Source organism: Episyrphus balteatus, chromosome 3, assembly GCF_945859705.1.
Source record: "Episyrphus balteatus chromosome 3, idEpiBalt1.1, whole genome shotgun sequence".
Classification (NCBI taxonomy): Eukaryota; Metazoa; Arthropoda; class Insecta; order Diptera; family Syrphidae; genus Episyrphus; species Episyrphus balteatus.
Window position 1 is genome coordinate 87,132,813 of NC_079136.1, and position 25,190 is coordinate 87,158,002.

At 31.8% G+C, this 25,190-nt stretch overlaps 3 protein-coding genes across 4 annotated transcripts in view; 1 reads left to right on the forward strand and 2 right to left on the reverse strand.

Annotated features, from left to right (window-relative positions):
* Positions 1-25,190, forward strand: part of LOC129914269 (TATA-binding protein-associated factor 172) — a 70,792-nt gene that overhangs the window by 20,400 nt on the left and 25,202 nt on the right. The gene's annotated exons all lie outside the window — the stretch shown is intronic.
* LOC129914276 (alcohol dehydrogenase class-3) lies at positions 1,108-7,376 on the reverse strand. The gene is made up of 4 exons (XM_055993450.1): positions 7,194-7,376; positions 6,663-7,127; positions 6,499-6,585; positions 1,108-1,753 (listed from the first exon to the last, which is right to left on the reverse strand). The coding sequence occupies exons 1-4, from the start codon at positions 7,212-7,214 to the stop codon at positions 1,187-1,189; spliced, it is 1,140 nt and encodes a 379-aa protein (XP_055849425.1). The 5' UTR covers positions 7,215-7,376; the 3' UTR covers positions 1,108-1,186.
* LOC129914270 (SWI/SNF complex subunit SMARCC2) lies at positions 10,569-24,843 on the reverse strand. Of its 2 annotated transcripts, none has more exons than XM_055993441.1 (7): positions 24,619-24,843; positions 24,366-24,491; positions 16,118-17,361; positions 12,243-12,999; positions 11,957-12,182; positions 11,145-11,765; positions 10,569-11,086 (listed from the first exon to the last, which is right to left on the reverse strand). In XM_055993441.1, exons 1-7 carry the CDS (start codon positions 24,733-24,735, stop codon positions 10,884-10,886), a joined length of 3,294 nt encoding a protein of 1,097 aa, XP_055849416.1. In that variant the 5' UTR covers positions 24,736-24,843; the 3' UTR covers positions 10,569-10,883. The 2 variants fall into 2 exon arrangements, with proteins under 2 accessions (XP_055849416.1, XP_055849415.1); XM_055993440.1 differs by having other exon boundaries at positions 11,145-11,864.

Below are 25,190 nucleotides of genomic sequence, written 5' to 3' on the forward strand. Positions count from 1 at the left end.
TTTTAATTTTTGGAGCGATATCTCAAAAGATAAAAAATAAAAACGCTTTTGGACTTATCATACTTTGGAAATAAACGGATGTGAAATTAGTTTTTAAATGGATATGTAATTTTGCTTTTAGCCCCAGTCTATCAAACAATTGTATTTGAGAATAAAATACAATGTCCGGACTGCTTATTTAACTTTAAAGTAGCTTTAAACTTAAGACTTTCAGCCATTAATCTAATATACCATTTACACAAAAAGAAGCTGTTGTTTATTTTCAAAAGATGATAAGTCCGGGACTTATTCTGTTTTTGATACTAAAAAAATATTTCGCGTAGCTGTAAAATCGGATATAGATGGAGTAGATACTTCATATTTTAAAGACAGACGTGGTTATCCCTGGAGTACAAATTTAGTCAAAAAAACGAATTTTGAAAAAAAGTGGACTTATCATGTTTTGCAAATAAATGATTCAATTTATCTATCTATCTATCTATCTATCCGTTAGAAAATGAAAAAAAAAAACGTTTTTTTTCCACTTTTGATGTTATGCCCTTATTTGAAGATTTTATTTTAAATATAAATCATAACGGTTTCTATAAGAACTATTTTTCTTCTTTCAAAAACAGTTTAAATCTTTGCAATATCTTTTTTACTGCCCGAGATTTTGGAATGAAGTAAGTGTGTTTTTATCAAAAAAAAGATGAAAACGTGAAATCTGTTTGATACATTACAATGAGCCAAAAAACTCGAACAATAAAAAAGTTATCGAAAAGATTAAAAAAGATTTTGAAAGAACGAAAATAAATCTTATAGAAACCGTTATAATTTATACATAAAAAAAAATTTCTTCACAAAGCATAACCTCAAAAGTAGATTTTTTACATCTTCTAACGGTAATATTTCAAAAACGGGAGCTGATAGGATATTTCTGACTTCGAATTCAGCACACTGAAAACCTACAGAAAAGTATATCTTAGTCTCGGCACCAAAAACCTTGTAGACCTGTGTTATCAATGTTTCCTTAGGCTCTACCTTCTTACATATATAAACAACAAGCATATATGTATAAGGGCGAACAAACAGACTGTAATATATTAAGTAGTAATTGAAAGTCAAAGATTCACTTTTTTCATTTAATCATACAAAAATATTTCAATACAAAATTGTTTACAAAAAAAGTGTGCAATAATAAAAACCTTTACAATTTAACAACACTACGAATGCTCTTGCCTTCGTGCATAAGATCGAATGCTTTATTGATGTCATTCAATTCCATATTGTGCGTAACGAATTCATCAACCATCAATTCTTTAGCCAAATATTCATCAACTAACTTTGGAACTGATTCAACACTTTTCCATCCACCAAAAGCTGTGCCCTTCCATGTCCGACCGACAACAAGTTGGAACGGACGTGTACTGATCTCTTGGCCAGATGCAGCAACACCAATTATAACCGAAACACCCCAACCCTTATGAGTGGACTCGAGTGCGGCACGCATTGTATTTACATTGCCAATACATTCAAATGAATAATCAAATCCACCATCTAAAAGATCAACTAGAACATTTTGAATTGGACCCTTTCCTTCGTGATCTTTTGGATTTATAAAGTCAGTGATTCCGAATTTGTTGCCAACTTCAAATTTATCCGGATTAATATCGATGCCGTAGATTTTCGATGCTCCGGCTTTCTTGCATCCCATTGCAACCGCAAGACCGACAGCACCTAGGCCCCATACTGCACAGGTACTTCCGGGTTCCACCTAAAACAAAATGATATAATGATGATGTATTAATTTATTTAAATATTCGAATTTGTAAAACACTATTAGTATCTTGAAAGAAAATTAAACAAATCAAAAATAGAAGAAGAACGCCTTTTCAATATAATACGTAACCGTTAGGAGACATAATTGAAAACTGAATATTACCCTTCATACTTTCAAACCAAACATTAATGTGTCATTTAAAAAAATAGGGAATTGTTATCAGTCTGCATAATCTTTTGTGAAGTTGATTCATAATTAGGCGAATTAAGTTTTGTTTATCAATTTCACGCACAACTAGCTAATCGGACTTTGCAATTATAGCACTATACTTAATTTTTTTTTTCTTTGACCTTAGTTCGAATTGATAAAATGGTTGTTTCAATTTTTTAATTTATCATCCTGTAAACATGCTATATTGAAAATACTGAAATAAATAGGATAAGTTATCTTATCCTTTATCTGATGTTAGATAAGTCGAAAAATAAACATTGATAGTGATGCCTAATTCACAATATTGCGAGATGCCTTACGATTTATATGACCAAGAAAATATCTCGTCTCGTCGTTTCGCAATATTGTAAATCAGGCAAGAACATTAGAAAATTTGCTTTTTAGCTAGACAAAGTAGATTTTCTTTTCATAGGTCTACAAAAACAAAAGAATTTTCTTCACACTGTAGTAAAATTTTGAGTTCGTATGTACAGTTAGTTGTGTTTTTTTTTAAAGCTATTTTCAATAGGATTTCCTAAATATCAAAATTGAACAAATTTTATGCCCACGCACCAAAATCAAGAAAAAATAAACTAATAGATACTCTTGGTCAAAACTCTATTCTCAATCAAATTTTACTTGTTTTCTTGTCGACAGCTATGCTTTGTTTTTGTTATTAATGTAAACTACTACTGCGGATACGGATGAATGCAACAAAAAAAAAACACGCTGTAACGTAAATTATTTTTGAATGTTTTAATGTTTATGCATATACATTAGGGTGGGTTAAAAAAATCGAAATTTTTTTTTTCGATTTTGTACTCCGAAAAATCGATTGCTAAACACCTCTAGAATATACACACCAAATATTAGCTTTTTATATTAAGGGGAAGGCCCTCCGCTTTGCAATTTTCCATTTTTACATCAAGCTTCTAGTAAAAAAAAATTATTTTTTTATTAATTGACTTTTTAGCAAATTTCTTTACATATTCTTGTAGGAAATTGAACGCTCTACAAAAAAGGCCTTCTAAACTTTTTTCGTTTATCTAGATATTTTATGCATTGGATACAAACAATTAACAATTAATTAAAGCAATCAATTTGATGTTAAGCAATTATTTGTAGAACGTTTAAGCCCCTACAAGAATATATTTTGCTAATTTGAAAATAATGAATTTTCAGTGAATTGGAAAATTATTTTAAGTAAAAAATGTATTTATATTTTTTTTTTAACTTTGAACTCGAATATTTTTAGAATTGTTAGATTAATGAAAAAAGTTAATACGACCTTTTTTGTGGACCAATCTATTTCCTACAAGAATATGTCTTGCGCGTTTGATTATTATAATTTTTCAATTTGTTACAAAATTAAGAACAAAAAACGAATTTTTAAAGATTTTCCCGATTTTTCGACCTAAAATATCTATTAAACAGTTAGATAAACGAAAAAAGTTTAGAGGGCCTTTTTTGTAGAGCGTTCAATTTCCTACAAGAATATGTAAAGAAATTTGCACTTCCAGCAGTTTTATGGGATAAGAAGTGAAATGATATTTGACTCGTTTGCGTTTCTATTATTTACTACGGTTAAAATCCATTGATCTCTGGTTTTATTATGCTTGTGGTTGCGGTGTCGATATCTTTATTAATTATTGACTTTGTAATGTCATCGACCACATTCATAGCCCATGCGAAGTGAGTTGATTAAATTCAATTTTATAGTTGGTCAAATTCCATATTTGTCTCGCAAGATGGGGGCAAAATGACATTTTATGACGAACTTTTGATTTGTTTGGGCCATACTTGAAGAATGAATTGAGTCGTTATATTTGAAAGTGGTATAAGTCCATTTAAAAAATTAAATGTTGCAATCAGTAGATGGATTAGTTACTTCATTTTTATATGGAGTGCTATGAGCTGAAGTGAACCAAGTCACAAAAAGTGAATCCGGAGATATAAAGAGTTAAAGTAAATAAGCTACCATTTTTCTTGAACAAATGACAATTTGAAACGAAAGACTTTTTCACCAAACTAATGACAGATCTTGTGTCGTATTCCTTTCAATTTTTTGAATCGCCTAAAAAAAATCTAATTTTTGGTGTTAAAAAGGAACATGAAAACAGACCGAATTCTTTTTGCGATTGTATGTGTGTCATTTGACAACAATTTTTACACGAACGTCAAGCTGAAACCAAAACAATTTCTGCAAAATAAAACCAGAGATTTCTTTGATCAATAATTTTGTTTATTTTCTTCGGTAATATAGATTTAGTTTAATCAGAATCAAAGGGAAATTGCAGTTATTATTAAGATCTGAGTGAAGATGAAGTAGAAGGTTATTATTTTGGCCGTATTCTGTGGTTTTACAGAGAAAACATTTTCTGACGACAATTACGAGAAGAAAATACACAGTAATTTGACTTTTTTACAAGAACTATGCCAAAAAAAAATATATTTTGATCGCACACTGTTTTTTTTATTTATTTCACATTTTTCCGCAATAAAAATACGATATTCAACTAAAATTTACTCTTTATTTGAAGTTGGTGTTCTCAAATAAACAAACAACACGAAGAAAACTTTCAGCTTGACGTTTGAGAAATGTCAAATGTTCTAATGTCGAATTCCTTTCAATTGAAAAATCGAATTTTCGACGATCTCGAAGCGAATTTTTTCTGAAAATCATGTTCCATAGAAAAAAAATTCGCCTCAAACGAAGCAGAATTCGAATTTTTTTTAATCCTTCTTTTTTGAGAGATTTACACGGATTTGCACACACACTTGGAACATTTTCGTGTTGTTTGTTTATTTGAGAACACCAACTTCAAATAAAGAGAAAATTTTAATTGAATATCGTATTTTTATTGCGGAAAAATATGAAATAAATAAAAAAAACAATGTGCGATCAAAATATATTTTTTCCTGGCATAGTTCTTGTGAAAAAGTCAAATTACTGTGACTTTTCTTCTCGTAATTATCGTCAGAAAAATTTTTCTCTGTAAAACCACAGCATACGGCCAAAATAATAACCTTCTACTTCATCTTCACTCAGATCTTAATAATAACTGCAATTTCCCTTTGATTCTGATTAAAATAAATCTATATTACTGAAGAAAATAAACAAAATTATTGATCAAAGGAATCTCTGGTTTTATTTTGCAGAAATTGTTTTGGTTTCAGCTTGACGTTTGTGTAAAAATTGTTGTCAAATGACACACATACAATCGAAAAAGAATTCGGTCTGTTTTCATGTTCCTTTTTAACACCAAAAATTCGATTTTTTGAGGCGATTCAAAAAATTGAAAGGAATTCGACATAAGTGTGTGTGCAAATCCGTGTAAATCTCTCAAAAAAGAGGGATTAAAAAAAATTCGAATTCTGCTTCGTTTGAGGCGAATTTTTTTTCTATGGAACATGATTTTCAGAAAAAATTCGCTTCGAGATCGCCGAAAATTCGATTTTTCAATTGAAAGGAATTCGACATTAATAGAGTTGAACCTTGCGCATGTTTTGAATTTTTTATTTAATGTGCGATCAAAATATATTTTTTCCTGGCATAGTTCTTGTGAAAAAGTCAAATTACTGTGACTTTTCTTCTCGTAATTGTCCTCAGAAAATTTTTTCTCTGTAAAACCACAGCATGCGGCCAAAATAATAACCTTCTACTTCATCTTCACTCAGATCTTAATAATAACTGCAATTTCCCTTTGATTCTGATTAAAATAAATCTATATTACCGAAGAAAATAAACAAAATTATTGATCAAAGAAATCTCTGGTTTTATTTTGCAGAAATTGTTTTGGTTTCAGCTTGACGTTCGTATAAAAATTGTTGTCAAATGACACACATACAATCGCAAAAAGAATTCGTTCTGTTTTCCTGTTCCTTTTTAACACCAAAAATTCGATTTTTTTGAGGCGATTCAAAAAATTGAAAGGAATTCGACATACCAATTAAAAAAAAACAAACAATTTTTTTTGTTTAGCTGTTCTTTAATCGTTTATAGATTTTTGTTACTATAGACAATTTTGTCTGTGGTTATTTACATCAGTTTCAATAAATTGATAAAATTCACTAAAAGGATTAATTTTGTTTACTTTACTCAGGACAATACCTAATTAGCTATAGTTCAATAATCGTCTAAGCACAATCGATTTCATGATAATAATCGAGTTACGGAAAGAAAAAAAAAAACGATATCGTTTGCCACAATTATTATTGAAGTTATGGTAATCAAACCATCGTCGAAACGATATCGTTTTTCGATAATCGAGTTACGGAATGACCCTCCTGGGCTTAACTAATGTTTATATGAAAGAATTGTGAAAAATAAAACTCAACTATTAGACACAAATCAACTGAAGACGGCCGCGGCAGTCAGCCAACTCTATCTGACATAAAACTTTTCTTTCAAAAGGTAGGTATACAAAACACTTAGGTACGCCAATTCAAATTAACAATAAACTAACATCTAACATTGAAAAAAAAAGATAATATATTTTTTTTATGGCAATTGCATTAAGTTATCTCACCTTTGCGGTATTTAAAGCTGCTCCATAACCAGTTGGAATACCGCAACCCAATAAACAAACTTTGTCGAAGGGTGCTTTTTCATTAATCTGAAATTAACAACAAAAACGTATAGATATAGATAAGCTTCTATTAAAATAAGAAAAGTATGTGCATTTGTGCATACCTTGCAAACAGATATATCAGCAACAACAGTATATTCGGTAAAAGTTGATGTTCCCATAAAATGGAACAGCGATTTCCCCTTACACCGAAATCGAGAAGTGCCGTCCGGCAACACTCCTCTGCCTTGAGTCAAACGAATTGTTTGACATAAATTTGTTTTAGGACTGCGACAGAATTTACAATCATTGCACTGAGGAATGTACAATGGAATGACGTGGTCGCCAGCTTTGAATTTTGTCACTCCAGGGCCGACACTTTCAACAATACCGGCACCTTCATGGCCTAAAATAACAGGGAAAATACCCTCGGGATCACAGCCATCCAAAGTGTAGGCATCGGTGTGACAGACACCAGTCGATAGAATTTTTATACGAACTTCATTGGCCTTTGGTGGATCTACTTCAATTTCTTCAATAGATAATGGTTTTTTAGCTTCCCAAGCAACAGCAGCACGGCACTTGATGACCTGTGATATGAATAAAAAATATTCTTATCGCATATTGCTAAACATTTTTGAGAAATAAAACTTTACTTTTCCTTCGGTTGCAGACATTTTATTGATAGTAAGTTAGTATCTTTTCTGGTAGCTGATATTTCACCAAAATTAATTCTTATTTCTAATCTAATTGCAGTGTGCAAATTGAAAGGAAATTTATAATTAAAAAATGAGATGCACCAACACAAAAATCCACCAAATTAATATAAAATTAAATTATTGAACTTTTCAAGAAACTTGAACAAAAGCTTTTTAAGCTTTTGGTCTTTGTGGTTGCCATTGCCAATGAATGTTTTCATTTTGTAAGGGTGTGATATCACTGCATCGATATTATTCGTACCGCATCCGCTCGACTGATAGCGATTTTTGGTGTATGGCCTGTGTAACTTTTATCACTGGCGATGAAATATTTGAATGACTTGAAAATCCATTTTATCTCATCGAAATAAAAGAAATTTCGTTCTAAATCGTAATTTCTTAATTCAAAAACTCTGAATTTGAAAGAAATTTTGCTTTATATATGGGAGAAAATGTATTTTAGAGACGTTGAAAAACGCTTATCGCCAGTGATAAAGTTACAGAACAGGGGCCCTGGTACGCTGATTGAACTAAATTTTAGCCGAGATAAAATTCCTATACAAATTATCGATAATTTGTATGAGATGCATTTTAGCTCGGCTAAAATTTTTCGATAATTTGTATGGGAGCTAAAATTTATCTTGAACAGCGTACCGGCTTATAACACAAATTCAAAAATTACTATGCGGCATGCAATTTTAACTAGTAAAATTTGGCTATACATTTGGAAAAACATAGTACTAATAACACCGTAAAAAATAAAAACAAGTTGGGAGCAAGAACTATACATACATATAGCGTGATTTTAATTTATTTTAGTGTTCTGAACTCAAAAAGTTTATTGTACTTTTCGTTTCCAATCAGCAGCGTATAGGTACTAGTATTAAGATATATATCTTAATACTAGGTACTAGTATTAAGAGTACTAGTATTGCTGATGCAAAAAGTAGCCTACATATGAGTTAGGTATAGGTATATACCTATACCTAACTCATATGTAGGCTACTTTTTGCAAAAGTCAAAAAGAGAGAATTTTCAAACTCATTTTATTATAGTTTTTCCGGTTGGATGCAGAAAGCTACGATTACTTGGCTTCAAAAACTATTTTTGTAGTTTTTTTCGAAGACAAGAAGTGGCTTTGGTAGGTTTGGTTTTTTTGCTTTTGTAAGTTTTCCACTTTTTAAATACCTAGTGTTAAATAGTCATTGGAGTTAAACGTCTAGTTTTTGAATTATAAACCTAGTACACAGCTGAAGCGAAATTTTAAATTAAGAAAAAACACAAAAAAATAAGTTTTAAAACAAAAAACAAATACCTACCTAAATTAAAACCGAAAAAACCGTCAACACACTTCTTGGAATCAAGAAAAAAAGTCCAATAATAAAAAGTAGTCAACACACTTCTTGGAATCAAGAAAAAAAAGTCCAATAATGAAAAGTAAGTGGCAAATGAGTGAAAACTCTCAACATAATCTAGAATTGTTCTCTACAGCTGCTTACTGAACAAATAAAAGCATATCACAATTTTTCATTAAATTTTCTTTAAATGAAATTGAGCTCCAATAAAAAGTATGCAGTTTAATTTCTATTATTAAGATGCATTTTTAGAAAAAAAATTCAAAATCGTTAGAGCCATTTTTTTTTTAAATAATTTTTTATACCTACCTAAATAACTTTTTGAAAAAAAAAAAGAAATAAAAAATTAAATACAAATGCCATTTTATCAACACGTAAAACCAAAATTAAAAAAAAATCACTGTAACGTTTTCGAAGATTTGATTTTTCAAAAAAATTTCAAAATTTTTTTAAAATCCTAAAATTATTTTTTTTTTTAAATGTTGTTGATTTATATTAAGTTATTATTATTATATTCGCATAAAAAAATCCTTAAAATTGAACTAGTAACTTGGAAATTATTTGAAATTATGTAAAAAAAAAACGGTTCTATGGGAGGTACCGATAATAAGTTTTTGAAAAAAAAAACTTTTTTCATTAAAAGATAGACCTTATTTAAAAACTAATACTTGATTTTTTTAAATAAAAGTCGTAGGAGACGTTTTGAGAAAATTAAACTTTTCCAAAATTGGTATATGACAGGAACCATTATTTTAGTCAAAAAAAATGAATTCCAAAAACCCCTTTGAAAAGGATCCAAAAACTGCTACACGCCAAGTTTGAAGTAGATTACCCATTCGTTTAGGCTGTAGCCTATTATACAGAGCTACAAAGATCTACAGAGAGCTACAGACGGACTTTCGAGACCCACTTTTTTCGCATTCTCTATCATCGTAATATCATGGAAAATTTTTATCTCAACATTTACTTTTTTTTAAGAATGCATACGAAACGCTTCCATACTCTTTTTTTTAAATAGGAGCCAGAGAAAATGATTTTATGACAGGTACCGTTAATAACGGTTCAAAATATATTTTTTTATTCCAAAAGTAGATTCTTACCAGCGAAATTACACGTACTTTTTTTTAACCATCGTTGTAAGCGTTTTTTGAGAAAATCAACCTTTTTCATTTTGGCCATATGGCAAGTACCGTTAGTTCTTATCCTAAGGCCCACTTCACACGAAGCCGGGAACCGTCCAAACAGCTCGGGTAGAGTAAACGGTTGCTGTTAACATATTCTTGTTGGCGCCTTTAAACGAACACATTCAGAACGAATGTAAAAAAAAAAACGGCTAAACTGGTCGTTAAGACGGTTCCCAGCTTCATGTGAAATAAGCCTAATAGTATTCAAATTTGTTAATATATTGCACACTACAAAATCTAAGCGTGGCACGTATTACGGGATGTTGTACTTTATAGACATAAAACAACTCTCAACCATTTATGTCTGCGTTAAATTTGTTTGCTGGAATGAAAGCGACTAAACAAAACATCTTCTACCGAGTCCTGCTTGTACCAGGAGTTTTAAGGCCTACCTTGCTTCTTACTTTTTATTGCAACGTTGCATGATATTGCTTATTTGATGCGGTTTTCTGGATCTTTCCCTTAAGCATGGCAATGCCAACTGAGTCGGTCATGTTCTATTTTTTAGAGATGGTATTTATAAAATGTATTCTTCTTCGGATGTTCGTACTTCTAATTCTATCAAGCTTTGTAAAAAATCACGGTATTTAATATTAAGAGGATACAAAAATCAATCACTTAATCAATGGTTAAAGAAAATTAAAATATGTACTTCTCTTATAGTTTAACTTATCGCCTTGAATGTTCCCCATTTAAAATTCATTACATTTGTGTGATTATAAGTCAGTAATAATATATTCGAAAATTTTAGCAAAATAGTTTATCAAGAAGAATATAAAAAAATAAAACAAAACTTTCAGCAGACACATAATATTGTTATTGTATATATTTTTAGTTTGAATTTTCAAAAAACACTATAATTACTAAGTCTTAGCTTTATATATGCTAATACCGATACGAGCGTAATCTATGGTCAATAAACAACACTTATTTACTTTTAATCATTCTCTTAAAGTGAACGTTTCATGAAGTTTGCCATTTTAAAATGTGTCTAGGAGAAAAAGTTCAAGATACAGCTAATCTGTGTATTTTTTTTTTTTAGCACAAGACGTGCAAAAACCTTAAAACTATTAATATTTTTATAGCCAATGCATTTTTGTGGCCCAATTCTAGGCTTGAGACGATGGTGAAGGTGGAACTGGAAGGATAGTTGGGGGAACAACTGATGGAGGCTGTGGTTGTGGCTGCATCGGTTGTGGTGGAGTCTGTTGAAGAGCACCTGGATTAACTGGTGGAGGTCCTTGTGGAGGCATAATAGGCTCTACTACGGGTCCAACTTGCGGTATAATAGGGGGTTGTTGGGAATGTGGTTCTAAAAAAGAAGTTACATGTGAAATTATTTCTAATTATGTTTTTTTGGTTTTTCATACCTAGCACAGCGGGATTCTGTAATACACTGGCGGGTTGTGGTGGAACAGATCCAGATGGTTGGGCTGTTGGTTGCGATGCTGTTGGTGCTGTAACACCTGTTGATGATGGTGGTGTTGGTCCAGTTGTGCCAGGCAATGGGGTTACTCCAGCGGCGCCTGGTGGTGCTTGAGCTGCAGTGCCTTGCCATTGTTGCTCTTGTTGCAGACGATGATGAGCTTGTTGCCTTGCACGAAATTCCGCTGCTTTAAGCTGTTCCAAATGGAATTGCTGCCGCTCTGTAATAAGTTGCTGTCGCTGATACTCAAGACCTTCACGCTCTTTTTCCATAGTTGTCTCAAGTTCTTCAAAGTGTCTCAATTTGATTTCCAATTTCTTCATTTGAGTTTCTACCAACAATGCAACGAGAGATTTTATTTTACGTTCTTCGAGTGCGGCTAAATGCTTAGCCTTAACAGCAGCTGAAGCAAGAGCTGCAGCAGCAGCAGTCTGTAGATTGGCTTCATTGAAAATTTGTTTGCGACTACCATCTCCATTTTCCTTGGAACCATTTGTAGCTTCGGTACTACCCGATGTGGATTCCATTGATGATTCCTCAGTTTTAATTTCTTTTTCATCTAAACCTGTTGAAACGGTGGGGTTTGAAGATTTATTAGGCTCAACTCCAGCAGAAGGTTGGGAGGAAGATTCGGATTTGGGGGATTCAGGATTGCTAGAATCAACTGGGAATCAAGGGCATAAATCAAAACCAAAAGAAAACAAACCAAAGAAAAGCAAAAAAGTAAAACAAAAAATTAAATCAGGAGAATTTTACCTGCACCCTCTTTCTTGGTTAGATCTTTCATCTCTTCATCTTGAGATGTGCTAGGTGGCATTAGCATTGCTACAGGAGGTTTTGAAGGATCTTCGTCTTCTTTGTCAGCTCCTGTTCCGGCTATACCACTGTTAGATAAACCAGCGTAGGGATCGAACTTTCCAGTTGAGTTTAATTTCTCAACATTTTTATAATGAGTATCCATTATAGATGAAGGAACCTCATCCTTAAATAAATCATAAATATATTAATATTGCCAGTAAGAAATCTCAAGACATACTGCTACCTTTATAGCAGCAAATTCTTCCATAGCAGCCTTGGCTGCTGCAGCTGCAACCCTTGGATCAACAACAGAAGCCAAAAATGCAACTGTAGACATAATTGGATTTCCAGACTTGCTAAATGGAATGGGTTGATAGCCAAGTGGACCTAAGAATCCACCATCATCCTCCAAGTAAGGATCTTCAATAGGTAGTCGAAGGAAATGCAATATACACTCATCTTGGGTACGTGTGCCAACATGCTCGCACACTTTGTTCCAATCATCTTTATACATTTCCAAGCCTTCGAGTAGTAAAAGAGTTTCTTGATCTGTCCATTCACGTGACATACTGGCGGCAGTGCGATTTTTCATTGCAGCCGGTTTTTTTGTGTATTGATCCAATTTGAGTCCAAATTGTCCACCACCATTTTCGATAGTTTCAACTTTAACAGCAGCTCCGGCTGTGAGCAGAGTTGACTTTTCAGGTTCGCCTTCTTTGGTGCCTTCTTTTTTCTTATCAAAGTCAAGTAGAGCTTTGGCAGCTGATGGTTGTGGGGTCTTTTGTGGATTTAATGATTGCAAACCAGATGGGGTGTCACTCAAAATATGGAAATGCGATGTTGGTGGTGGACCCATGGGAGTGGGACGTAGTTCTGCATCAATTTGATAATTAATCAAGCCCCATTGTTCAAGGAATGCATGTACACGCATTATAGCACAAACATCACCAGCTAAATTACGTCTGCATGCTGTGCTAGTCAAGTATTCTGTTGGATTTAATCTGAAATATTTATGTAGATGTTAATTAATTGTATTAATTAATTAATTGTATTTGATAAGGAACATGAAGAAATCACCAGGCTATCACATTCACATGTCAGATCTTGCATGATTGTTCTCTATCAGTGTACCTTAAGACCATTTGGTTACAAACAAATTATTTTACGCACTCAATCAGACTAAATTACAAAATGATACATAATGAACGTTTTCGGAGCTCTTTTGAATGTCGAAAAGCATATTGTTATAAAATAAATTTTGTAACAAAAATAAATCCACATAACTAAATTGTTCATATATGAAGTATACAATGCCAATTATTGCCCAGAAGATAATATACCGTTGTTTCATTATACCTATAGTGAATTTAAGGTCAAAAAGAGGGACAACAATGACTTCATTATTTAAAGGGCATCCTATATAGCAATTCCCCTATAGCAATTCGAAGCAATTAAAAGTCAAAACCCCGACTTTAAATAATTTCAAGTCACTTCTTTAACTATACAACTCAAATTGTACGCATCTTCAACATGATCAGTATACAAAAATAACAAACGTCGCATTAGCTTTGGTTAGATCGGTTGTTGATACGGCAAGTCGCATCACACTCCCAAGCATTTCAGTGGAAAAGGAGGAGGGTATGAAAATACCACATGAATACATGTGGGTTACCATTTAAACCAAACAAAAGCAACAGTTGAGGTGTGCCAAATATCGATAAGTAGTGTATTTTTGTTTGAAAATATTGGGGAAAAGATTTCTTAAAACCTGACAAATTTGAATTTATGACAGCCTATCGTATTTGGTTTAAAAGAAATTTGGTTTAATTTTGTATTTTTCCTGTCCAATTTGCCTCGAATCAAGGGATAAATCACTGTTCATTCATCTTCTAATTCATAATAATAATGTATCTCACAGAGTTATCTAAAAGTGATTTAACTATTTCACTGATCAGTACCTGCTCTCTGTGACATAGATAAATCAGTTTGGATTTCGTAGCAATTGAGAATATATGTAGCTCTCATTGTTGCCTGTATTTATGAAAATAATTTTTATTTACCAGTTCACAACCGGCTAGCATTACTTGCCGAAAAAATTCCTAATTTGGAAGTTTAAATAAATTTTTTATTGGTACATTGACAAAAAAGATACCTGACGTTACCCTTTCTTACGTCTTGAAACCATCTGTATAAACCGAGACATGATTTTCTTTTATGATATGCGGTAAGATATAGTCTATTTGAATTTCAATATCGCACAGTGTGGCCAATGGTAGGAAAAGTTATTTTTGTTCGTTTTTAAGTTTGTTATAGGTAAAAATACTATAATAAAGTACAAAACTAAGACAACTCTTGTGATTCTATGAAAATTATTAAAAACGCACATAACTAAGAAGGTATCTGTTACCTTTAGCTTTGAAGTTGTTTGAGAAGGAAAACTGTTATTTAATTTTTCAATACTTTGAATTTACTGGTTTTATTATTTATATAAGGTTTTTCTTAAAAAATATAGTTTTATTGCTCAAAGATTTTTGACCTGACTCATTAATTGGGTTAACAAAATCTTCTTAATCAAAAAAATACACTGGTCAACAAAATTCAACTTTTTTTTGTTCCAAGAACAAAAATGTACTTTTCTGAAGGATTTAGGAATGCTGAACTCGAATACACATTCAGAAATATTCTTTTAGCTTTCGTTTTTTTTAAATATTAGCGTTATAAAATGCAAAAACAAAAAAACTTATTTTGAATGTTTTTGAGGTTATGCTAATTGTGGTTTATTATTTCAGCATAGTTTGATGCCGTGATCTGTTTTCCTTCTTCAAAAAACTTTCCGATCTTATTTTATGCATGAGATATCACAAGATGAGTTTCCATTTTGTTGATCAAGACTATTTTCTTAAATTTTTAGGCAGCATGCTAACCGTACACACTCTCAGTTGTGGCTAATAGAATAATTCTGACTATGGATACGAGTTCAGAATCTCTTACACCTTCAGAAAAGTATAATTAGGTCCTTGTGTTAAAAATCTAATTGACCGGTATTGTCAGCACTGTCGGAATCTGAGAAATATATACAAAAAAAATGGTTATTTTTAGATAACTTCACATAGTGTATACTCAAAAAGGGGCAAACATGGGCAACATTTTTTTAATTGACACGAAAGATGACACTCTCATCAATAAAGGGACACCAAAAACAAAGCGCCACTTCACATCGTTATGAACTTTTTCTCAAGGAATTTGTATGATGCACACAAAACACGAATGATCTTAAATACACCGAATTCGAAAATTTATTTCAAACAAACTACACACTCAAAATTCAAAAGAGAAATGTGAATCTAAAGCTTTGCTTTCGCTTGTTATTCCATATTTATTTCAAGTTTTTATCTTTTGTTTTAACGAAATAGCCTTAAAACTTGAAACACCCATGGGAGCTAAAAAAAACTTAAATAACGAATAATTTCGTCAATGGTGACATTTTAAAGTGTAGTTACTCTCCCCGTTAGGCTAAAATCGTGGAATAAAAACCGGTTTTGTGCAGCATATTAATCCCTCTATTAAAGTAAATTTGTATTTGGCAATTTCGGTACAAATTAAAAATAACTATTTTTGCCAGCTTTTGATATTATTGGCCACACTGTGTATCGGTGAAATTGGTTATGGTTTTATAACCGTAACTGCTCTTTATCGGTTTGTTACACTGCCTTAATCTTAGCTGATTTTCAGCTGCCAGTAATTTGGTAAAAAGCGAGCTGTCAATAACTTTGTAAAAAAAGCCAAGCGTTTAATAGTTATATGGATCGGAGTTCCATTAATTGTATGCGAGTATAAATTTGGGATAAATAGTTTTCTCCTAAGCAGGGCTTATACAGAAGCTACTGGCTCAATTGCTGAGCTTGTTGAGAGATTTTTGCTGTAGTTTCTTATTCAACGAATTTTCCCTTCATATCTGCATAGGGCGTTCGTTATGTAAGATTTTTCGAGAATCAGGTTACTAAGTGGAAAACCTATTTCAAAATAATAAAAAAAAACCCTAATTTTTGCAGATTGGACGCTACATGGCACCCCACGAGGAAATTTAACAGAATACATAATTTTAAAAAATAAACTCACCTATAAGTATCAATCATGAAATTCCTATAAGCCATATAAATTTCTGGTGTCTTCGATTTATTCTTACTATTAAAGAATTCCGGCATTGCCCTCTTCTCAATGACATGAATCGAATTATAATCAAACCAAGCCGAATACGACGGAACAATAATATGATGCGTCTGTTCGGTAACATTATCTTCCATGTCCTCTTTAGCTGTGAATTCTTGTGTATTGCTATTCTCACTTGTTTTTCCTGGTTGCGAGTTTTCTCCTTCATTCGGAGCCATAATCTGACTAACCCCACCACTACCACTGCCGACATTACGTTCCATATCATCGTCCAAATCTGTCATTGTTCCTCCTTTAATTGGCATCATGTCGTTATCTCTAGACTTGGAAGGAGGAGCCGGACTGGCTGTACTCTGCATTGTCGATGGTTTTATAACCTCTTGTATATTAGGTTCGGCAATTGGATCTTCCATATCTCTGGTAAGATCTTCATCATCATCACCATCTCCACTGCGAGACTTCTTATGCAAGACAGCAGGCGAGCGCTTCCTCTTGCCAGGCTTTTGAGTGGGCGATGGTGAACGCCGACGCTTCTGTTTGCTGCTTGATCTCTTCTTCTCATCCCCAGAGTAAGACATCAAGTCTTCCACCGACAAACGATGCTTATGCATCTTTTTTTTGCCACTGTCATCTACCTCATAGTCCTCCTCAGCCATCCATTCGTTATATTGCTCCAAATCGAGAATCCACGATGCCGAAACACGCCATCTCTCTGATGGAGATTCCGGATTATCTGGAATATTCTCGGGCAAATCGAATGTATTGAGAGTCCAAGTGTCATAAGACTCTGGGAAGCAATACCAATGCAACATGATATGACTTCCACGTTTAAATATCGGACGAGCATACTCGTCGGGATGAGGATCAACCACAGGATAAATTACATGGGTCACCTCGTCTTCTTCATCAGAGACTATCTCTACACGTCGAGTTGATAAAATGTCACGCAAGCGAGCTGCCAACGCCTTGTCCACTTCTGGACGAATATAAATGTAAGGAGTACGATAGAGATCGGCCTCAATCAACGCTTGCTCAATGTCCATCATAAGTTGAATATTGGGATCCTTGCGTTGAGGATTCTTGCCAATTGTGAAATCAAACTTTCGTCCACGCTGTTCAGCACGGAATCGGAACATTGTGGCGAAGATGACACACAATCCACCACCTGGTTTGAAATCCAAAAAGCATCGCATCTACAAAAAATAGAATTTCATGAAATCACCCCACGGGAAATAAAAAAAATATATTGAATCCTAAGAGGGCTTTAGGTCGTTATTGAATATTCTTTAATTACTGCCAAAGTGTTTACGTTCTTCGTTCGGACTCTATAAATTGGAAAATATTTTTTTTTTAAACTAATAAATACCAAAATTTAATATTCACAGTAAGCTATCTATTTACTTTTAAGAGTTTTCTTAAAATTGTCGGTTTTGGTTTTTTGATGCTTTTTTAAATTTCAAATATTTCAAAATTCTAAATTCAAAGTCTTAAAAAAGACGTTTTAAATCTTCGAAATTTCAAAATATAAAAAAAATTAATTTAATTTCAAAGAAAGTCTCAATTAACTTTGAATTGAATCAATTTGAATTGAATTATTTAATTCCTTGATAAGAAATTCAAAATTTATTATCAATTTTAATCTACAAGTTGAATAAAAAATGTAACCCAAAATGTTTCTTTTAACAAATTGACAAAATTTATTATCAATTTTAATCTACAAGTTGAATAAAAAATGTAACCCAAAATGTTTCTTTTTGCTAAGTCCTTCACAATCTGATCTTCTATTAACTGTATTTTCTATATCTAAGATATGTACCATTTTTAGTAACATTATCTTATTATAATGTGTTTCATTCTGGTCTAAATCCTTTATTTATATAATGCAAAGCTAAAGCTGTTTTTTGGGAATATCTGTTGTTTATTTCTGACTATGACCAGCTATTCGATTCTTGAGCTTTTTCATTGGAGTTCCTACATAAACTGAACAACAATTGTTTGTTCCATCTCCTTAACATTTTATCTTATAAACAATATTTGATTTTTCATTTTTGGCCATTTTTCCTTTTTAGTTTGAAAACAATAAAGTTCTTAAAATATTTACTAGTTTAAAAGATATTTTTACATTTTCTTTATTCCGTATATGAGCATTTAAAATTCTGAAAGATTTTTGGAATAAATAGAACACTTTTATATAAAAATTGTGAAACATTTGTAACTAAATTAGTCTTAATCAATGGATTAAAGTATTGATTCGTATTAAATAAAGCATTTGAATGTAGTGTGTATAAATTCTGTTTTTTTTTTTATGAAAGGTAATATAACTGACATCTAATACTCTTTTTGCAAAATTTTTAGCCGTATTAATAATAAAATAAAAAAATGATTATATTGACGTTATATTATTGCCAACTATTTTTATGAAAATAAATGGGGAATAAGTAGAAAAGTGTGTTTTACTACTTTGGTATTTTTTGGCCTTTGTTTTAAATTTAAAAATGTTTTTGATTGAATATGAAATCCAAGAGTGAACATCTTTTTGACAATTATTTAGTTAAATTTCTAGGTTATATACAGTTTTGAAAAAGAAAATATATACATACATATCTAAAATTCTATTAACGCTTATTCTGTCCGCCATTTTGGAACCACCATTTTGGAAAAATAAAAGTTGGAAGATTTTCGTATTTATCATACTAATATGCTCCAGTGAGATATGGAAGTGCAGATGATTTTTGACGACATAAAGCACTGTGTGGCGAGGACAATGATAAATAGTCAAACCCAGCTTGACCGACAGATTTTTAAATCGTCAGCGAGTTCATGACTATCCCTAATTTTGTGAACTTCATTTTTAAATAATAAGGGTAAGGACTTCCGGACTTCTGGACTTCCGGACTTCCGATAAATTATAATTTATCGAATAGTCCATAAAAATGAAAAAAATACCGTAATATAGGAATTTTGCATTATTTCGACAAATTTCAAAACGCCAGAAGTCCGGAAGTCCTTACCCAATTGGAACAATTTTTTTTGCTGCTTAATATTTAGCTCATAAAAGAGTTGTCTAAAGTTATTTAATTAAAAATAAGACGTTAGGGTGGTCAATTTTTTATTCAAAAAATACAATTTTTTTTCAAGTTTCAAGGAGACACTGGAGACAGAAGATAGTAACCAAGTTTGATTATTTTTGGAACCCTTCATAGTCTTCACCATTCGCAACTTTTCCGCGCTATTAGTGTTTGAAATTCGAAAAAAGTGGTAAAAAGGTGGTTTTTTGAACCACCCTTCTGTTTAGGCTGTTTTGAATTAAAATTTATAAGACGACCTGAAGATGTTGGTTTTTTATACCAATATAACCAATATGGAAGTGCTCCATTATTTTCAAACTCAACTGTAAACTGAATTTTCGGATGAAAAGAATTTAAGGCACTATCGCAAATTTTCAGTCAGCACTCGTTTAAGCGATAAAGCCTGGTCTAGTTAGAGCACTCGTTTAGTTTTAAATTCTCGTCTAACTTTTTCTCATTTTTAAACAGTTTAAACAACTCTTCTAACTAGAGTAGACATTTAACGTAACGTGAAAAAATTTGTAGTTGAACACACCTAAATAAAACAGAAAAGTAAATCAAACGAACCTTTACAAACAAAAAACAAAAAAATAAAACAATTTGCAAAAAAAATATTTTAAAGAATGTTCAAGTGATTTTTATTCCTTGTTTTTATCAAGTAGCTATTACTGAAATAAAATTAAAACTTAAAATAAAAAAAAAAAAACACTGGCCTTGGCTTAAAATGAACAATCGCATATTGGATAAATTGTATGAAGTTAATCTGAAGCATAATTTTTGTTGCTAGGTTTCCGATATATTTTTTTGAATTATGTGTTCGAGAGTTTATTTAAAAGAATATGTTTCACTTCTAAAACCAATTTTCTTTACTTTTATTGATTTTTATTGACAAAAATAAAGCTTTAACTAAAATGACCTAAAAAGTGGGAAATTTAGAAAAGTAAAAATTTTATATTTCTTTTTAGCGCTATTTGTTTATGGAAAAAACTACAAAAATTGTTTTTTAGACCAAAAAATAAGCTTTCTGTATCATTATTTTTAATTTTGTGGTTGGTAAAACTGTCACAAAATGAGTTGATACCTTAAACAAATAAAAGCATAGTTTAAAAAGATAAACAAGTGTTTTGCTGCTTTTAAAGTAAGACGACCTGTTTAACGATAAAGTATACTTTAACGGCCAATTTCTTCACATGAGTCCTAAGTCAGCCTAGTACCCGATCTAGCTAGACCAGGTCCTAGCACTAGTACTCGGTCCTAACGTAAAGTTAGTACCTGAGCATTTCTTCACATTTATAGGACCTGATCTAAGTTCACAACGCAGTCCTAAGAATTAATTCGTATAAAACTGGTCTAACTGTCATTTTGACAATATTTTGATGTTTTAAATATATTATTTTGATAATTCAGCAAATTAAACAAAACAAAATAGACAAAAGCGTTTAAATTTAGTGAAATCACCATTTAGAAAATAATTTAAAAACATTTTAATGACGCTTAAGAAGACCTAACAAGAAAAAATAAAAATAAAAAAAAAAAAAAAAAATTCAAGTTCTATCAAGAAGTGTCAAAATTAAAAATGGGATGTCATGATCTGTTAACTGCGAGGGTCGCCTGCCGGAAGAAGAATCATATTAAGTTAGCCAATAAAAAAAGATAGTTTGCGTATTAGATGTTTGTACTTACAAAAATAATTTCAATAAAAATAACAGTTTTAAAAAGTGCAGTCTTTTTTTGTGTGATTATGTCTGATAGAAGTAATCGGTGAGAGGCGCGTTATTAACTATAACTTGAAGAAGTAAAAGGCGCCGACTTTTTATTAAAAACGTCTACCCACAACTTTTTTTAATTGCTGGACAGATGTCGTTTTCCAATTGTGCATCAAAAATTAAATCCATTTTCTTCAAACAAAAATTACAAAATGCACAATTTCGACAAAAAAAAATAAAATGCCAAAATCAGAATAAAAATCCGAAAAAAAGCAAATAATGAATTTAAAAGGTGATGTCCTCTCAAAACTGGTAATTAAATTTTCGAATGAATGCAAAAAATCCAACCAAATCAAGTTTTATCGTCGCTAGACTGTCGAATTTTAGGTTCTAACTTTTAGGACTTCCTAAGCGAAAATCGGTACCAATTTGACAGTACTAGGGCTTAGAACTTGTGTGAAGAAATCACTTGGTACCGATTTGAGTACTAACGATTGGTATAATAACCAGGTACTACCTAATTTTGAGGACCTAGCTAGGACCAAGTCCTAACTAGTACTCGGTCCTAAATTGACAGTTCTAGGGCTTAGTACTTGAGTGAAGAAATGAGTTGATACCGATTTGAGTACTAACTTTAGGACTAGGACCGGTACTAGCGCTAACGGCCAATTTCTTCACATGAGTCCTAAGTCTGCCTAGTACCCGATCTAGCTAGACCAGGTCCTAGCACTAGTACTCGGACCTAACGAAAAGTTAGTACCTGAGCATTTCTTCACATTTATAGGACCTGATCTAAGTTCACAACGCAGTCCTAAGAATTAATTCGTATAAAACTGGTCTAACTGTCATTTTGACAATATTTTGATGTTTTAAATATATTGTTTTGATAATTCAGCAAATTAAACAAAACAAAATAGACAAAAAGCGTTTAAATTTAGTGAAATCACCATTTAAAAAATAATTTAAAAACATTATAATGACGCTTAAGAAGACCTAACAAGAAAAAGAAGAATCATATCAAGTTAGAAAATAAAAAAAGATAGTTTGCGTATTAGACGTTTGTACCTACATATATAATTTCAATAAAAATAACAGTTTTTAAAAGTGCAGTCTTTTTTTGTGTGATTATGTCTGATAGAAATAATCGGTGAGATTCGCGTTATTAACTACCTATAACTTAAAGAAGTAAAAGGCGCCGCCTTTTTATTAAAAACGTCTACCTAAAACTGTTTTTAATTGCTGGACAGATGTCGTTTTCTAATTGTGCATCAAAAATTAAATCCATTTTCTTCAAACAAATTTACAAAATGCACAATTTCGACAAAAAATAAAATGCCAAAATCAGAATAAAAATCAATAAAAGCAAAGATTATCTATATAAAAAGACATCAAATCTCCAAACAGCTAATTAAATTTTCGATGAATGCAAAAAATCCCACCAATTCAAGTTTTATCGACGCTAGACTGCCGATTTTTAGGTTCTAACTTTTAGGACGTCCTAAGCGAAAATCGGTACCAATTTGACAGTTCTAGGGTTTAGAACTTGTGTGAAGAAATCACTTGGTACCGATTTGAGTACTAACGATTGGTATAATAACCAGGTACTAGCAGATTTTGAGGAGCTAGCTAGTACCGAGTCCTAACTAGTACTCGGTCCTAAATTGACAGTTCTAAGGCTTAGTACTTGAGTGAAGAAATGAGTTGATACCGATTTGAGTACTAACTTTAGGACTAGGACCGGTACTAGCGCTAGGACTCTGGGAAGAAATCGGCCGTAAGACTCTGTGAAGAAATCGGCCGTAAGTCGTTCAAAAATATCAAAGAGTAGACTCTCGTTTTGATTTTGTTTTTTAGATCCGACCTTCGTTTTAAAGTAGATTTAGGGCGATTTTGTTCACTAGAAGTTGAACATAACTTGGGGATTTTTATCTTCAACTTCTGAATTTGGATTTGTTCACGCAAAGTTGACGTTTTCAACTTTTGATTTCAAACTTGAGAGTTGATAAACTTCCAGTTTTCTCAACTTCCCGAAAAAGTAGAAGTTTGCCGACCAAACTTCAGAGTTTGCTTTAGATTTTTATTTTTTAATTTTTCTGTCAAAATTTTGTTGGCAGTTTTTGCGTTAACGCATTAATAAGCAAACAAAAGACAAAAACAAAAATAATTTACAATTAAATAGAGTTGCACTTTATATTTTCTTATGTATTTTATTAAAAACTTCAAACCTAAACATTAGTTAACAAATAAATACATTTTTCCAAGTGAAATGGTTTTTCTTATTTTTTTTTTTTTTTATTTCTGTTTGTGCCACTCCCGAAGCGGAGGACGTTAGAATAATTTCACTTATATCCAATCGCATACACATATGTACAAGTATTTCAATTATTTCGCATTTAATGAATGCATATTTTTAAAAGCCACATATGTACATACATATGTAAAATATAATTTTATCAAACGAATTTGTATCCCGAAACCGATTTTAGTTGGATTTTAAACGGTGATAATAAATAAGAACTGACCAATTAAAATACAAGAATTAATAAAATTTTAACAGATGACATAAAACATTCAAAATATGATTGCAGGCTGTCAATATTTTTGTTTACTGTGACAAATATCCCAGGGATATTTTAAAAACTAAAAGTTAGCCAACTTTTGTTTTGTAAACTCGAGAGTTAAGAAAAAAATAGTGAACAAAATAGATTCTCAACTTTTGTTTTAACTCTCAAGTTAAAGTCAACTCTCAAGTTCATCAACTTGAGAGTTTGCTTCAAGTTGAGCAATAGTGAACAAAATGGCCCTTAGAGTAGGGTTTAAATATTTGAAAATTTGCGCTACTGAGTTGAATCAACTTGACAATTTTTAAGAATAATAAAAATGTAATCGACATATCGTCGGTGAAACCAGAAAAGCGTGTAACTCCATTTTAGTAAATTTTATAGGAGAGCAAAAAAACAAAATCGTTTTGAAGGCATTTGTATGAGTTTTCATTTTCTAATTTGCTAATAAAATAAAAACTATGAACTTTAATTGGATTTTGAGTTTAAGGAACGGTAGATATTAGGTTTGTCTATCAGATGGCATTCCAATCTTATTTTCAGAAAATTTGGAGTTACACACTTTTCTGGTTTCACCGACGATATGTATTTTGTTATAATTTTTTTGTTTCTTGGGAATTTTATCAAAAACATCGTCCAATAAAGCTTCCATTGCAATATCTGCTAATATTGGAGAAGCAGGATTACCTATTGGAACTCCTTGTTTTTGTTGAAACGTTGACAGTAATTTAAGAATATTCAATAACGACCATAAAACCGTTTAGGATTCAATATATTAATAAAAATGTCACGAAGATAGAAATAATTATAATACAAGAAAGAAGTTCAGGTAATGTAATGAATGTAAGTAGTAGATACATACTGGTATTCGAGTTGTGGCTGGTTCAGCCGTATTCTTGCCCAACTTTGCTTCGACATATTGAAGAAATTGAATGAGTAAATTGCACAACGATTGGCTTGTAATCGGATCTGGACTGTTGGCTAAATACTGAAATATATTAAATTTAATTTAGTTTTTTTCATTCGATAAAAAAATAAATAGAAAATTTTATATAAATTATGCGCCAAAGGCGGCCATTTTTGTTTTGTTTCTATACTCGTTTTTAGGTACTCACTTTTTTACAATTCTTTTGTAACCAAACTCGAATGGTATCGAATCCTTGCATAGAATCGGGTGATTGGAAAAACTCCACATTTGGATTTCCGTCCTTTTTAGGACCTAGAGTAACCATTTTTGCAAAGTTTTTCTATCTTATTTGTAATTTGTGAAAATATTTTTTTTTTTGCTTCAAGAAAATAATAAACGATAAAACAGACGCACACGCAAACGGCACAGAGTACAAAATTGACAGATGCGTTTTTTTGTGTGTGCCGGATTTGTTTTGTTGTTGTTGGTATTTTTGACATAAGTGTGGTGAATACTTTTGATCAGGGATGTTATATAAAAATAGTGAAGGGTGTGTTCAAAAGAAGTTGATAGTCGACTAAGGCCGTGTGTCAACTGCGTTAAAATTTTAATCTTGGTTAAAAATGATCCTGGGGTCGAATTACGGCGTATACTCTATATCACAAAACAATTGCGATAGTCAGAAAAAAAATCTTTTCACTTTTGTACTTGTGATGTATGTAGTTAAGCCTTAAGCCTGGTACGCTGCTCGCGCTAAATTTTATCCAAGATAAAATTTCC

Excerpts from the sequence above, each read along its gene's own strand:
- LOC129914276 (XM_055993450.1), bottom strand. The coding sequence starts at position 7,214 with ATGTCTGCAACCGAAGGAAAA. Across the intron at positions 6,586-6,662 it reads CTGATATATCTGTTTGCAAG|ATTAATGAAAAAGCACCCTT; the intron begins GTATGCACAAAT and ends TGTTAATTTCAG. Across the intron at positions 1,754-6,498 it reads CAGCTTTAAATACCGCAAAG|GTGGAACCCGGAAGTACCTG; the intron begins GTGAGATAACTT and ends ATTTTGTTTTAG.
- LOC129914270 (XM_055993440.1), bottom strand. The coding sequence starts at position 24,735 with ATGGTTACTCTAGGTCCTAAAAAGGACGGAAATCCAAATGTGGAGTTT. Across the intron at positions 17,362-24,365 it reads CAGCCACAACTCGAATACCA|ATGCGATGCTTTTTGGATTT; the intron begins GTATGTATCTAC and ends TATTTTTTGTAG. Across the intron at positions 11,087-11,144 it reads ACAGAATCCCGCTGTGCTAG|AACCACATTCCCAACAACCC; the intron begins GTATGAAAAACC and ends CTTCTTTTTTAG.